This window comes from Lipotes vexillifer, unplaced genomic scaffold, assembly GCF_000442215.2.
Source record: "Lipotes vexillifer unplaced genomic scaffold, Lipotes_vexillifer_v1.1 scaffold1492, whole genome shotgun sequence".
Taxonomy (NCBI): domain Eukaryota; kingdom Metazoa; phylum Chordata; class Mammalia; order Artiodactyla; family Lipotidae; genus Lipotes; species Lipotes vexillifer.
This window is the reverse complement of record NW_006769666.1, coordinates 149,454-163,247: the sequence shown is the minus strand read 5'-3', so window position 1 is coordinate 163,247 and position 13,794 is coordinate 149,454. Positions and strand designations below refer to the sequence as shown.

The 13,794-nt window shown below is 49.9% G+C and overlaps 1 protein-coding gene across 1 annotated transcript in view; it reads right to left on the bottom strand.

The window, feature by feature from the left end:
- Positions 1 to 13,794, bottom strand: part of INPP5D (inositol polyphosphate-5-phosphatase D) — a 131,590-nt gene that overhangs the window by 96,710 nt on the left and 21,086 nt on the right. The window contains exon 2 of the mRNA XM_007445726.1: positions 13,031 to 13,094. Coding sequence (XP_007445788.1) covers positions 13,031 to 13,094 — 64 coding nt within the window. The remainder of the gene's footprint in view (positions 1 to 13,030; positions 13,095 to 13,794) is intronic.

Here is a 13,794-nt window from a genome sequence, read left to right as displayed (position 1 = left end):
GCCCCGAGGTCCATTCCTGCCCATCCCGTGTGACTCTTACTGCCATTTCCCCCACCTCCGCATGGTATTCAGAATTTAACATCTATCTACACGAATCACTTTAGGATCTTGTTTAAATGCTGATTCTGAACCAGTAGGTCTGGGCCTGATTCTCTGCGTTTCTAACACGCTCTAGGATGATGCAGATGTTGGTCCGTGGACCACACTTCGAGTAGCAAGGCTCTAGAGCAATGCTATCCAATAGAAATAAAATGTGAGCCTTACATGTGATTTCAAATTTTCTAGTAGCCACATTAAAAAGAATTTTCAAAATAATCAGGTGAAACTAATTTGATGATTAGGTTTTATTTAATCCAATACATCCCAAATATTAGGATTTCAATGGGCAATAAATAAGTTATGAGATATATTACATTTTTTTCTTTTTTTAAAAGAAGGCCTTTGAAATCTGGGGTGTATTTTACACTTTGCCCTTCTGAATCTGGACTAACCACATTTCACGTGCACGACTGCCACATGCGGCCAGTGGCGGCTGCATTGCCCAGCTCTAGAGAATCTCCTGGGCTCTACCAGGTGGGGGAACAATGTCTCTTTCTCAGACCCCTGGGAACGGCACAGGGCTAAGAGGGTCGGAGGCAGGAGAGGGGCACCAGGAGGCAGTAGTGAGAACACACTCATCAGCCACAGGATGTATGGCCTGAAGCCGCCACGAGACAGGCAGTAGGATCACTATCTGTTCTTAGGCAAGATTCCCAATAACTTTTCTTTACATTAAAAAAAAAAAAGAGATATAATTGACAGACATTATATTAGCTTCAGGTGTACAGACTTGATGTACATATTTGCAAAACGATTACCACGATATGTCTGGTTAACATCTATCACTACACATGTTACAGTTTTTTTTCTTATGATGAGAACTTTTAAGATCTACTCTCTTAGCGACTTTCCAATATACAACACAGTGTTATTAACCGTAGTTGCCAGGCTGTAAATTACATCCTCGGGACTTATTTTGTCTTATAACTGGAAGTTTGTACCTTTTGACTACCTTCACTTTTAAAGGGAATCACAGCACACTTAAAATTGTGCACTGTTCACTCTAGCTGACCAGGCGTGATACTGTTATTGCCAAATTTTTGCAAATCTTTTCTCCCCCAAATACTGTAGGGCTGTTGACATTTAAAGATAGCCTGAGTGAGTACTCAAAGTGCTTAAGATAAGGTCCTTAAGACTATTTTTAAGATATCAAATATATTACAGTTTCGAAAGTTAAATTTTAGAGAAAGACATAATACAGTGACGGTTTCCCAAGAAGCAAGGCATGTTTCAAGGTCAGGGGATTTTATTTCTGTTTTGTATTTTCAATTTGAACTTCCTCACCCTTACTTGCTACTTTTCTAAGAGAAAAAGCAGAGACCACAAATACTGATCTGCAGGAGTCCTTCCTTCTTAATACAGAAAAAAGAAGACTTAACTCAGAGCGTAATTTTGTGGGCCAAGCCGGGCCGTGTAAACCACAGGTCCTCGTGCTGCGCTCATATTGGAAATCTGCTTATTTCTCCATTTCTCTCAGGACACACTGCTCGATTTATCTTTCTCCTTCTTCCTGTGTAAACATTTTCATCATGGGGTCCAAATTTCTTCACCCACGCCAGCAGGGATAAACCCTTTTAGGTGCAAAGCATGGGGCTGAAGGGTGCAGACAGCTGAGTGTGGTGTGGGGATGGGGAGTGCTGGGGGAGGTGGCCCTGGCCACCTGGGGGCCAGAGACTGTCGCAGGCCTGGGGCTCCGTGATTTCACTCAGCCCATCTCAAGATTGAGGAGGGGGTGGGAGGTGGGGTAAGAAGGAGAGCTTCTAAGTTGCCCTCCACCTCCAGCATATGCAAAATTTGCCTTTAAAATAGCCGTTTCCCTCCGACACACGCAATGAAGGAAGCTCTTCTTGTTCACTGTTTCCATTTCCCCTTTTCTCTCCCCCCCAGCAAAGGTCCTGCTTAGCTTGAAAGGGGACCTTTTTAGGCTTAAAGAGGCTGCCTGGTTTAAACTCTTCCCCTGAAAGAAGTGAACCACACATCTCTTGGCACTGCTTGGATAGAGCAAGTATTTATACTTGTACAAGCTCATCGACACTAAAAACCTGGACTACCTTTCAAAAGGCTTCATGGTCCCAGTGGTCCCGGGAACAGGACCATTCTCATTGCTGGGAGCTTAGGAGGGATATTTTTAGCCTTAATTACATATCCCTGAGATGCTTTTCTTTCCAGCTTGCTTTTTTTCTTTTTGTGAAACTCTCAAGGTGCTCCGAGAGAGACAGAAATGACAGCTGGCAGACAAGCTCTGTGTCCTTAGCCTGGGAGTCAGCTTGCAGAAGAGAAGCCTCGGGGCAGGTGAAGCCCGGAGCATCTCCTGAGGAACCTGCAGCCCGCCCCCAAGCTCCCCCGCTGCCTTTACCTCATCCCAGACCCGTCCTGCTGCACCCACTGCGCCCCTGCCACAGAGCAGATTATGAAACGGTTGCCCCCCATCACTCCACTCGCCTCTCCGTCGATGTCTGTGCTATAGAAGGAGTCATAGAATTCTAGAGCATGCAGGCATTTGGAGGTCTCTAGTCTACTCCCCTCATTTTACAGGTGAAGAAATGAGAGCCATTCCGCCCTGCTCATATTATAAATTTACACCTCATTCAAAAGTTTAGCAAATACGAATCGAGCACCTACTCTGTACCAGCTGCTCTCCTAGGAGCTGCAGACACAGGGGTGAGCAAGACAGATGAAGTCTTAGCTCCCCTGGGTCTTCCATCCTCATGGTGGAGACAGATGACAAATGAGCAGGCCAATAAATCACAAAGACAGTCGCCAGGGTGGCCAGAACAATAGCCCCTCAAGGACACCCACTTCCCCATCCCTGGAACCTGTGAAGGTGTTTTGTTATGGGGTGTGAGGGAATTAAGATGCAGAGGGAATTAAGGTTGCTAATGTACTGACCTTGAGATAGGAGGATTATCTCGAATTATTTAGGTGGACCCAATCGAATCTCTTGAGTACTGAGAGGTAAATTGGAGCACCACTTTCAAGCCAAGTCCAGTTGGGCCCTTCAGTTAATGAGTGGTCATGAAGGCTGCCCCGGGCTGGGCTCTAGGGCAGACACAGAGGCAAATGAGACCCTCACCTTGCTCCCGAGGCACCCACAGTTCACAGGGGTAGACAGACAGGGCTGAGCACCACCCCACATGGCAAGGGCTTGGTAGTAGGAAGAGGGGAAGTGCTTGGGAGCACAGACCAGAGGGTGATGATGTTTTGGAGGGATTGGCTGGGACATTCATTTCCTCCTATTGAAGGGGAACTCTTTTTGCTGTAAAAGATTCCTAAAACGCCTCTACATCAAGCTCTAGACCTGGGGTTCAGGGGATCATCTTGCTAACTGCTTGCCATCGGTCTCTAAACTGAATGTCCCGTGAGGGCAGGGACTGTGCCCAACTAAGATGTGCTGAATGAGTGAGGATGAATAAATGGATGTGGGGCATCTCAGCTAAGTCATTCTGGAACATGGACAGGAGGTACTGCTGTTAACTGCCTGGACTGAACTTAACAGGAGGGTCATCTTGAGCCTCATTCAAGAAGGTTAATGGCTCAAATGCTATACAACTCACAGCTGGTTCCACAGCTGGGGCCAACCTTCAGTGGTTGGGAAAGCAAAGGCCAGTAGCCGAACATGGCGGCAGCATCAGATCTAATCTGGCACTCACCCTCCAGCCAGGAGGCCCCACTGGACTCCTCCATGACTAACAGCCAAGCCAAGGTGGGGGGGGGGGAAGAGGGGAAGTGCTTGGGAGCACAGACCAGAGGGTGATGATGTTTTGGAGGGATTGGCTGGGACATTCATTTCCTCCTATTGAAGGGGAACTCTTTTTGCTGTAAAAGATTCCTAAAACGCCTCTACATCAAGCTCTAGACCTGGGGTTCAGGGGATCATCTTGCTAACTGCTTGCCATCGGTCTCTAAACTGAATGTCCCGTGAGGGCAGGGACTGTGCCCAACTAAGATGTGCTGAATGAGTGAGGATGAATAAATGGATGTGGGGCATCTCAGCTAAGTCATTCTGGAACATGGACAGGAGGTACTGCTGTTAACTGCCTGGACTGAACTTAACAGGAGGGTCATCTTGAGCCTCATTCAAGAAGGTTAATGGCTCAAATGCTATACAACTCACAGCTGGTTCCACAGCTGGGGCCAACCTTCAGTGGTTGGGAAAGCAAAGGCCAGTAGCCGAACATGGCGGCAGCATCAGATCTAATCTGGCACTCACCCTCCAGCCAGGAGGCCCCACTGGACTCCTCCATGACTAACAGCCAAGCCAAGGGGGGGGGGGGGGTGGCCTCGCCCTTAAGCCACAGCATGGCGGGTCAGGTGATATCCCTATTCTGTCACTGACCAGTTGTATGAACCGAGCAAACAGTGTTATCCCACCTGAGCCTTAGTTTCCTTGTGTTTAAAATGGGAGTACTGTTAAGAATACCTCCCTCCCAGGATTAAAGAATGTATATTAAGTGCCTGGCTCCTAAGACGGGCTCAATAAATGGGGACAACGGTGAAAAGAGATAAGGTAAGACCCGGGGAGGGTCGGTTATAGGACCTTCCCTGGCCCCTCTGGTATCCTCAAGTTCTCTCTCACTGCTGCCCAGAGGGACCCCAGGGACCAGCCCCTGCCCTGAGCGCCTGCATCTGTCTTCCCCAGTTCTTCAACTGGCCCGAAGAGCAGACACAGGACTCAAGTGGGTCCTCATACAAAGAGGAGAGAGGGGCCCGAGCTTGGCACCTCCATCCCCTCCCCACTCCTGGGCCGTGATCTGAGGCCAGTCAGGATTCCTGGCCACTTACTCTCCTTTCCAAGTCCTCCTGCACTATCGTGTACCAGTCGCAGGACTCCTGAATCTTTTGTGTCCCCAAGTGTCAGCACTTTCTCCCTCCCCTGAGCCTGGCGTCCTCAGTCCGTAGGCCTGGGCTTCTGCCTGCATAGCTTTGCCTGGGTGTTGCGTAGCTGACTGGCCTCGGTGCCTCTCTCCCCACTTCCTAGTTATCGTAAAACCATCACTCATTGGGTTATGCACGTGTCTGGCACTGCGTGCTTCACATAAACCATCTCTGGTCCTGGAAATCTCCCTACATAAGTAATGTCATTATCCCCGTATTTCAGATGAGGAAATGGGGGCTGGAGAGAATAAGACCCAGAGGAAGGCTTCTCCCAATCCTCTGCTGCAGGACTAGTAAAGCATCCTGGGAAGCATCTGACATCATCACATGGATGTGAAAAGGCAAGGCCTTTCTGACCCAGAAGTGAAAACCCACAAGAAGAAAATGGGAAAGATGAACAGACAACAGCACCAGCTAAAGAGGGAGCTCAGCCAATATGCAGGCTGTGGCTCCAACACGGAAAACTCCGTGGTGACATTAAAGTCCACACTGGAGGGAGTGACAGCAAAACGAAGACTGTGGAACAGAGAACCTGCCCAGGACGCAGGCAATTGACAAGGAATGAAAAACGAGTGCCAAGTCAGTAGATACGGTAGATAGTGTGGACCCAGTTAAGAATGATAACAGCAGCAAAAGGGCAAATCAAGTCCTAATTTTAAGTGAAACACATAGTCGTTCTACATTCTTTTTTTTTTTTTTTTGCAGTACGCGGGCCTCTCACTGTTGTGGCCTCTCCCGTTGCGGAGCACAGGCTCCGGACGCGCAGGCTCAGCGGCCACGGCTCACGGGCCCAGCCACTCCGCGGCACGTGGGATCTTCCCGGACCGGGGCACGAACCCGTGTCCCCTGCATCGGCAGGCGGACTCTCAACCACTGCGCCACCAGGGAAGCCCCGTTCTACATTCTTAAGGGTGGCAGCAGAATTAATTCATTCAGTAAACATCTACTGAGTGCCCACTATATGCCAGGAACAGTTCTAAGACTGGCAGTACAAAAATCAATTAATAAGTATATAAAGTCAGGTGCTTACAAGTGCCATGAAGAAGATAAAGGAAGGTAAGGGGTTCGGGAGCCGTAGGTGGACAGCAGGAAGCAGGTAGATATTTTTATGGAGTAATTAGGGATTCTTTTCTTTTCTTCTCTTTTCTTTTTTTTTAACATCTTTATTGGAGTATAATTGCTTTACGATGTTGTGTTAATTTCTGCTGTATAACAAAGTGAATCAGCTATATGCATATGTATATCCCCATATCTCCTCCCTCTTGCGTCTCCCTCCCACCCTCCCTATCCCACCCCTCTAGGTGGTCACAAAGCACCGAGCTGACCTCCCTGTGCTATGCGGCTGCTTCCCACCAGCAATCTATTTTACATTTGGTAGTATATATAAGTCCTTGGCTCTCTCTCACTTCGTCCCAGCTTACCCTTCCCCCTCCCCGTGTCCTCAAGTCCATTCTCTACGTCTGCGTCTTTATTCCTGGGATTATTTTCTTAGAGGAAAGACTCTCTTCTGTTGGGCAGCTTTAAGTAGCCTCTTAATGTACCAAGGTTAGACCCAGAACCTGATCTTGAGAGCGAAGTTGAGAGAAGACGCTAAACCATTCTGCAAGGAGCAAGTAGGTGCTAAAATATTGATTGGTTTTTATGCTTTTTCTGGTTAGAGCTGGAGAAAGGGATATCGACCCCTAGGATGTGGGGCATGGAGACAAGTCATTGCAAGTGTCTGAGCGGGATTGGAGTGGTCCTGGCAACACGGCGCAGGCCACGGCTGAAGAGAGGGGAGGGTCGGGGATATGAGTGTCAGACCATGGATTATGAGCTTCTGGTGCAGTGAAACTTGATGTTCAGTTAAAAATTTTCTTTTTCTCTTTTGAAATTCCCCTAGGATAGGCCAAACGTTTGCATATTAAGGTACTTTTTGCTGCAGGTAACAGAGAACCCCAATTCAACTACTTGAACAAAAAGGAATCAATTATCTCACAAACAGGAAGTCTAGAGGCCAGGCAATGACCAGGCTGGTTAATTCTGCTTGGTTTTGGTTAATTCAATGGCATCATTGAGGACCCAGGTTCATTTCATCTTCCTGCTCTGTCCTCTGCATTACTGGCCTCACTTTCCAGGTACTTCCCCTCCTGGTTGCAAGATGGCAGCAGCAGCCCCAGCTATCACATCCTACGACAGCTTCCAAAGGTAGAAAAGGGACCATTTCATCCCTGTGTCTCCTTCTAAGACAAAAGAAACCTTTACCAGAAGCCCCGTGGAACACTTCCCTTCACAACTCGTTGGTTACTAGTGCATCCTACTCCTATCAATTACGTTATATTACATTATTCCTGTACCTAAACCCACCAACCATAGCTAGTGTTGGTCCCCATGTGGGCTCTGCTTCGGGCAACAAAGAGGAAATGGTCCCATGTCCTGCGGCAAGGTGGACTAGAAGTCTTGGAGCATGAAAAGCAGGGACGAGGTGGCCAGCAGGGAGGGGGGAAGAGTAAAGACAGTCATTTGGAGGTAGAGAGGGCAAATAGAAACCAGGAGAGCTGGAATAAAGACTTACTCAAGGGACTTCCCTGGTGGTCCAGTGGTTAAGACTCTGTGCTCCCAATGCAGGGGGCCCGGGTTCAACCCCTGGTCAGGGAACTATGTCCCGCATACCACAACTAAATATCTCGCATGCCACAGCTAAGACCCGGCACAGCCAAATAAATAAAGAAATTAAAACAAAACAAAAAACCCCACAAAACTTACTCAAAGACCAAACAGAAGAAAAGTCTTCTGAGCCAAAGAAAGACCCAGGTTTGCAAAGCGAAAAGGCTGAACACATTCCCAGAACTACTGATGAAAGGAAAATGACAAGCGTGGTAAAGAAGCCCCACCAGCTTCAACGCAAAAAAAAGAGAAAAACCTGGTTCCCTATAACGGGACTGGTACCAGCTTGACCTTGGATTTTGTATCTGGGGCTATTTGTAACTCATACATTTCTGAAGGCGGTAGAACACCACCTCTATAGAATTTTGAGGGGAAATTCGGTCCCCAAGAATTTCATCTCCATCAAATTTCCTTTTCAATCTGAAGGCCACTGGAAAATGTTTTGAGATATTCGGAAGCTTGGAAAACAGACCTGTCCTTGTTCTACAGCAGGTTAAACTGAAATGAAATGAGATGAAATTACATTAAAATGCACACTTCTAGAATGTGGCAGCGATGGCCTAAAGGGACTGCTTGGCCTCTGTGGAGCCTGCCGGGCCCCCTGCCCTCAAGCATGGCCGCAGAGTCCTGCGACGTGGCCCCGGCCGTGTATGGCTTCTGTCGCCTGTGCCTCTTCTGCTCCCTCTTGTGCAATGTCAGGAAGTGTGTTCTCGAGCCACATCCTTTGCCTAGCGGCTCAGACGGAATCTTTACTTCACTTGGTGACCACTCAGAACAATAACAGCTGCCACCCTCTTCCTGAGCTTAATAACAATGGCTCAACCGTCAACCCTCCTGGACACTTGTGACGGAACGGCTTTTAGAAAGTTGTTTTGTTTTCTCTCTCCAAAAGCCACACTGCCCAGAGCAATGTGACAGCCACCATCGGGGAGCAGGAACTGAGTCATGAGTCTCTCACCCGAACAGCTCAAAGCGCCAGGGTTTTCTTCTAAATGGGGAAAGGAGACCGAGAGTCTATGAGGCTCATGGTTTCCAATTCCCTCTTCACCTAAACTTGCCTTAAAACCTGTGTGTGTTCCGGTCTTGATTTCAACAGTCAATATCCTGCGTAGAATCTCAATGCTGAGAAAAGACAGGGAGTTTGTAGTGAATGTATGGCTGTGATGGGGCGCCAGGGTCAGTTTTTATTTTCTGCTTTATTCTTCTTGGTAGGAAGGATGTGAGAAAAACAGCAAGCGTTGAAGGGTCGTAGGAATGGAGCCGAAGGGCCCCATCCACTTGGACTGTGGCGTCGGGCCGTTTACGTGATAGCCCTCGGCCCTCCCCTCAGTTCTGCTCAAGCTGGCCCATCAGGACGGCACGTCCCGCCTTGAACTTGGGCCTTGATGTCCCAGGGAGGAGGGTCATTGCAAAAGGCAGTGGGAGCCTCACAGTTCATTCCAGGGAGGGCCACTTCCCTGTCCACGGCGGGGAGGGAGTGTGGGCCTTATGAGAAACCCACACTCTCGGTGCGGGAAACTCAAGGCTGAGGGGCCGGGTGCACCCGCCTTCCTCTGGCCTCACAGGGTGGCGCTCAGAGCCCTGCCCACCCCCAGCACCGGCAGCTCAGCCTCCAGTCTGGAAGATTCTCAGGGTCAAGGGTGGCTGCTGAACAACTACTTAACAAATCCATGGGCTGCTGAGAAAACTGTGGAAATCCACAGCCCAAGAAGCAGAGCTGAGGGAGCCTGATTGCCACTAAATCTGCCCCCTTCCTGCCACCCCTAGTCACTGCCTAGAACCTTCTAGAACACCGCCTGTGTCCCTTCCCCTCCCCTTCTCTGCTGCGTCTGTGCCCCACGCCTGTTTCCATCTTTTCTTCTGTCAGAACTGCCCACCCCACTCACCTCTACCCCTCTCTCATTCTTCCTACAATTTTTCTTCCTCCCTCTTAGCTTTTCTCTTTCCTTCTCTTCTTTTCCGTCTTTCATTCGGTCCTTCCTTCTTTCCTCTCTCTTCATTGTCTCTCTCCTTCTCTTTCCATCCCATTTCCTGCCATTCTTCCCTCCTCCCTCACCGGAGCATGAGGTAGAACTGACTTATGCTGGTTCACAGATGCCATCGTCCCGTTGGAGGTCTGTTCCCTCTCACGGCAGATAAAGACGGTAACGGCCATGCAGCTCCCCAACGCCGGCCACTCCCCGGGGCTGGGTATTTTACACGCACCCTGGGAGGCATGTGTGTGATTCCCACTTTCCAGTAGCGTCACACTCTCGCCCAAGGCCGCATGGCTGGCACAATCTTGACTTGAACCAGCTGGGAACAGGGTGGTCTGCTTGAGTTCCAGGTGCCTCACTGATTTAGCCCAAAGGCCAAAAGTTACGTGTGATCAAATGTTATCAATATTTACAACGGTGGCAGGAAAAGAGAAGACCGAGGAACGAAGACCGAGTGGCTCTTTGGTTTTGTCAAAAAGCCAGAGGCCCCAGTGAGAAGAGCTAAGGTAATCAGAAGATGAAAGCTTTTCACTTGGCAACGTCTCAGGCCAGATTCTCCTTCGGGGAGCCTCCTATTCTGGTAGCACCAAACAGATTCAGGTGTAAGGAGTGAGTTATTTAGAAACTGTGGCTAAGCTCAGAAAAGAATATGAGGTTTTGCCTCAACATGAAAAGAGGAACTGGATTTAAAATAAACCCCGAACGGTAACTGCTGGAGCTCGGCAACCCTGAGACTCGGCCTAACAGTGCGCGTGCTTTAACCTGCTTGTTGGTGCACAGCTTCTCTGATCGTCTCGTGAGGTGTTGTATTTTTATAGGAAGGTGTATTCTTAGGAGTGAAAATTGCCTAGGTCCCCCAGCTCCCTGTCCCCTGGTTACCTGGTGTTGGCCACCAAGGAGGTCCCAGGCCCAGTGCTGGGGTCGGGGGGCAGACCCGTCTAGCAGGGTGCCAGCTCTTCTGTGAAACCTGCCTGCCCACCACCCTGGCTGAGCGTGGGCCTCAGGTAGCCATGCTCTGGCCCCACAACTCTACGCCCTTCTACGAGCTGTGGGCGGGCCCCTGCTCCAAGGCAGCTGATTCATACACAGATCTGAAAGGGCCCCTGCAGAGGAAGTCGTTGATGGGGCCGAGCCGACCGTATTCCCTCTTGGGACTGGCAACTCAGGAGTGAGCCTGTTGGTGGGGAAGGGCAGACCCACTGAGAAGGGCTGAGTCGTGGCGGGTAGCACCTGGGCTTCAGGGCCCCAACCCTTCTGGTCCCAGGCCCCAGCCTTCTCCCTCCTTGCGCCGAGCATCTCCACCAGGGCCGCCCACCCCCCTTGCAGAAGTTAGCCAAAGCAAGTCTCTGTTCTTTTCAACCCCCAAAGCCTGATGAGGCCCCAGCTGCTGCAGGACTGGCAGCCGTTCCCAGGAACATGCGATGCCACGGCAGCAAGAGGTAAAGGCCAGAGGGAATAGACCTAGACGCAGTCTAGACGTATACAAGCCATGAGTACAAACTCTACAGAAGCCACAAAGTGATGTCTTTTCCAGCTTAAGGCCTAGTCATACTTAAATTCTTCTTCCCTTTGAAGGAATAGAAGAAAACCACAAGGGGAAAAAAGATCAAAAGCACCAACTAACTTTTAACTTAAGAGAGTTTAGACTCCTTTCAGCAAACCCCCTATCAAGGACGCCAACCTTGGTGGGAAAGTTCATGCAGTCCTAGAACTTGGAAAAAATTCGAGGCCATTGAGCCCCACTGCCTGCCCCGGGCAGGCCCCCCTTCAGGCAGCCTCATCCCTGACAGGTGAGGAGCCATAGGAGAGGCAGCCATCCCACTGATGAGTGGTTGCCACGTCTTGAAAGAGCCGTCCAATATTAAGGTACCAACATTTGTCCCTGGGGCCGAGGCTGAGACATGGGGGCATCCTAGACTATCCAAAAACATTCAAATGGATGTTCTTTAGATACCAGTGCAGATGCATGTATGTAGGGGAAGGACAAAGAAGCCAGAAGCAGCGCTCAGCCTGACCTCTAGGACATGAAGCAATTCTGCTTGAGTCCAAACTTGCACCCCCAGGGAAGCCCTGCAGCACAGCCCCAGCCTCCGAGAAGGCAGCGTCGTGATCACCTGGGTTGGCTCACGCATGGCCCTGAGGTCTCTGTCTCTGTCCCAAGTGGCTCACTGAAATGATTTCTTTGATCCCCATAAATAGTCTCCCAGAAACTTTCTACTCAACACAACTCCCTCTTGACACATTTCCAGTGACTTGTGCCCCAGGGACCTGCCTGTTGTCCTGCCCTTGATTCCAGCTCCGTCTGTACCGCTGCATCCGAGTTCTGCACAAAATGCATTGTTCCCTTCACCTCCGGAATCAGTGATTACACGCCACCTTGCCCCTGCCACCTCTACTTTCTTTTCAACTAAACCCTACAGACTCTGTCGCTGTTTCTCCATGACATGGTGTCCCAACCCTTCTCTAACCTGGCTGCTCTGCATGGCACGTGGGTGGGGCACTCTGCCTGTGGGTGCCTCTCACCAAGGGATCAAGAGCTGAGTGTGACTCCTCTGCTCCCACCGTGGACACCGAGAGCATCACCCCCTTTTTTCTGCCCACCCCCTGCTCTCTTGGTGCAGCCAGATTACAAATAGCTCCCCTGGCCTCCACATCACTCGGTTGTCATGCATTGTGTTCACACAACACCCGTGGTGTTTGTCACGCAAACTGTATGGAAGGTGGTCTTCCCAGACTTGGCGCACCTAGTATGGCTTTCTTTAACCTTTTTTTTTTTCTTTCTTTTTTGGCCACGTTACACTGCTTGCGGGATCTTAGTTCCCTGACTAGGGATCGAACCCCGTGGCCACGGCAGTGAAAGCACCAAGTCCTAACCACTGGGCTGCCAGGGAATTCGCTCTTTAACCTTTAATGCAAGTTTTACACGTTTGGACTTTACATGGTGAAATCAGATGCCATGAGCATCAGCCTCTGACGGAACAGATCTCTACAAACTGAAAGATATTATCTCGTGCTAATCCTTAGGGCAGTCTCCTAGCCCCTCAGAAACGATCTGTTCTCCCACAAGTACCCTCCCTTCTCTCCTTCCTGGCCCACTTACTGTCACGCATTTGAATGCACTGAAGAAAACAACCAACAAGCCACAGTCACTTGTCCTTGGTCTCTGAGTATCCTTTCTGTTATTTCCCCTTCACACCCACAAACACAGATAACATCTGCCCTGTCTGCTCCATCACGTCCCGGGGCAGGTCCCTTTGCAGGGTCACAGTCTACCCGCTAAGCAACTTCACCCAGGTTCTTCTAGGAGAAAGACAAGCCCCCATGTCTAGGCGGCTTGGGGCACCTGCTTTCTTCCCTTCTTCCTCTTTTTCACTCCTTCTCTGCCAGTATACGTTCCAGTCAGGGTCAGATTTCGAGGTCTATAAAAGACTTACCTGAACAGTGAATTTATCATCTTCATTGGGCAGAATCCTGTAAGTGTAAACGCAATTCCGGTACCTGAAATAGACCAAATGCTGAATTAGAACCTATGCATTCCTTTTTCTGGACATCAAGCAATCCTGGGCAAAGCAGGGTTGCTTGTCCACTCCCCCCAGCATTCAAGGAGCCTCAGGAAAAGGCGGGTGGGATCTTTGGGACGTGATTTACGTTGGCGCTTGACAGCTGTGTGGTCTGATTTAGAGGAGTCCGCCATCTGAAAGGGCTTCCTAAACCTCTGGGCTGTCATGTTGGCCAAATGAATGGAGCCAGAAGGGGTGTTTCAAGCAGAAATGAGACCCCTGTTCGGCTGAGCATGGTGGGAACATGCCGAATGGGTGGTGGGCACTGCCACAGAGGGGCGGCACTGGCAAGGGAAAGCTCAGTCAGCTTTGGACGGAGCTCCCCTACGCCCTGTGGCTGCCTCTCCTGGACACTTTGCCCCATGGGTTCAGCCTCCCAAAGGCCAGCCACCATCCCTTCAGAGACCCAGATTTTCCCAGCAGCAGGTGGGGGAGCCTTAGGGCTGCTTCTAATGCAGAAGTGCAAGGAATTTCGGATTCTCTTTTCTTTCCAGAAGCTCAACCTTCCTCTGGCCCAGAGGTCTCCAATGTGAGAAGGAAGGAGAGCTACTTTTTTTTTTTTTTTTTTTTTGCGTTACGCGGCCCTCTCACTGTTGTGGCCTCTCTCGTTGCGGAGCACAGGCTCTGGACGTGCAGGC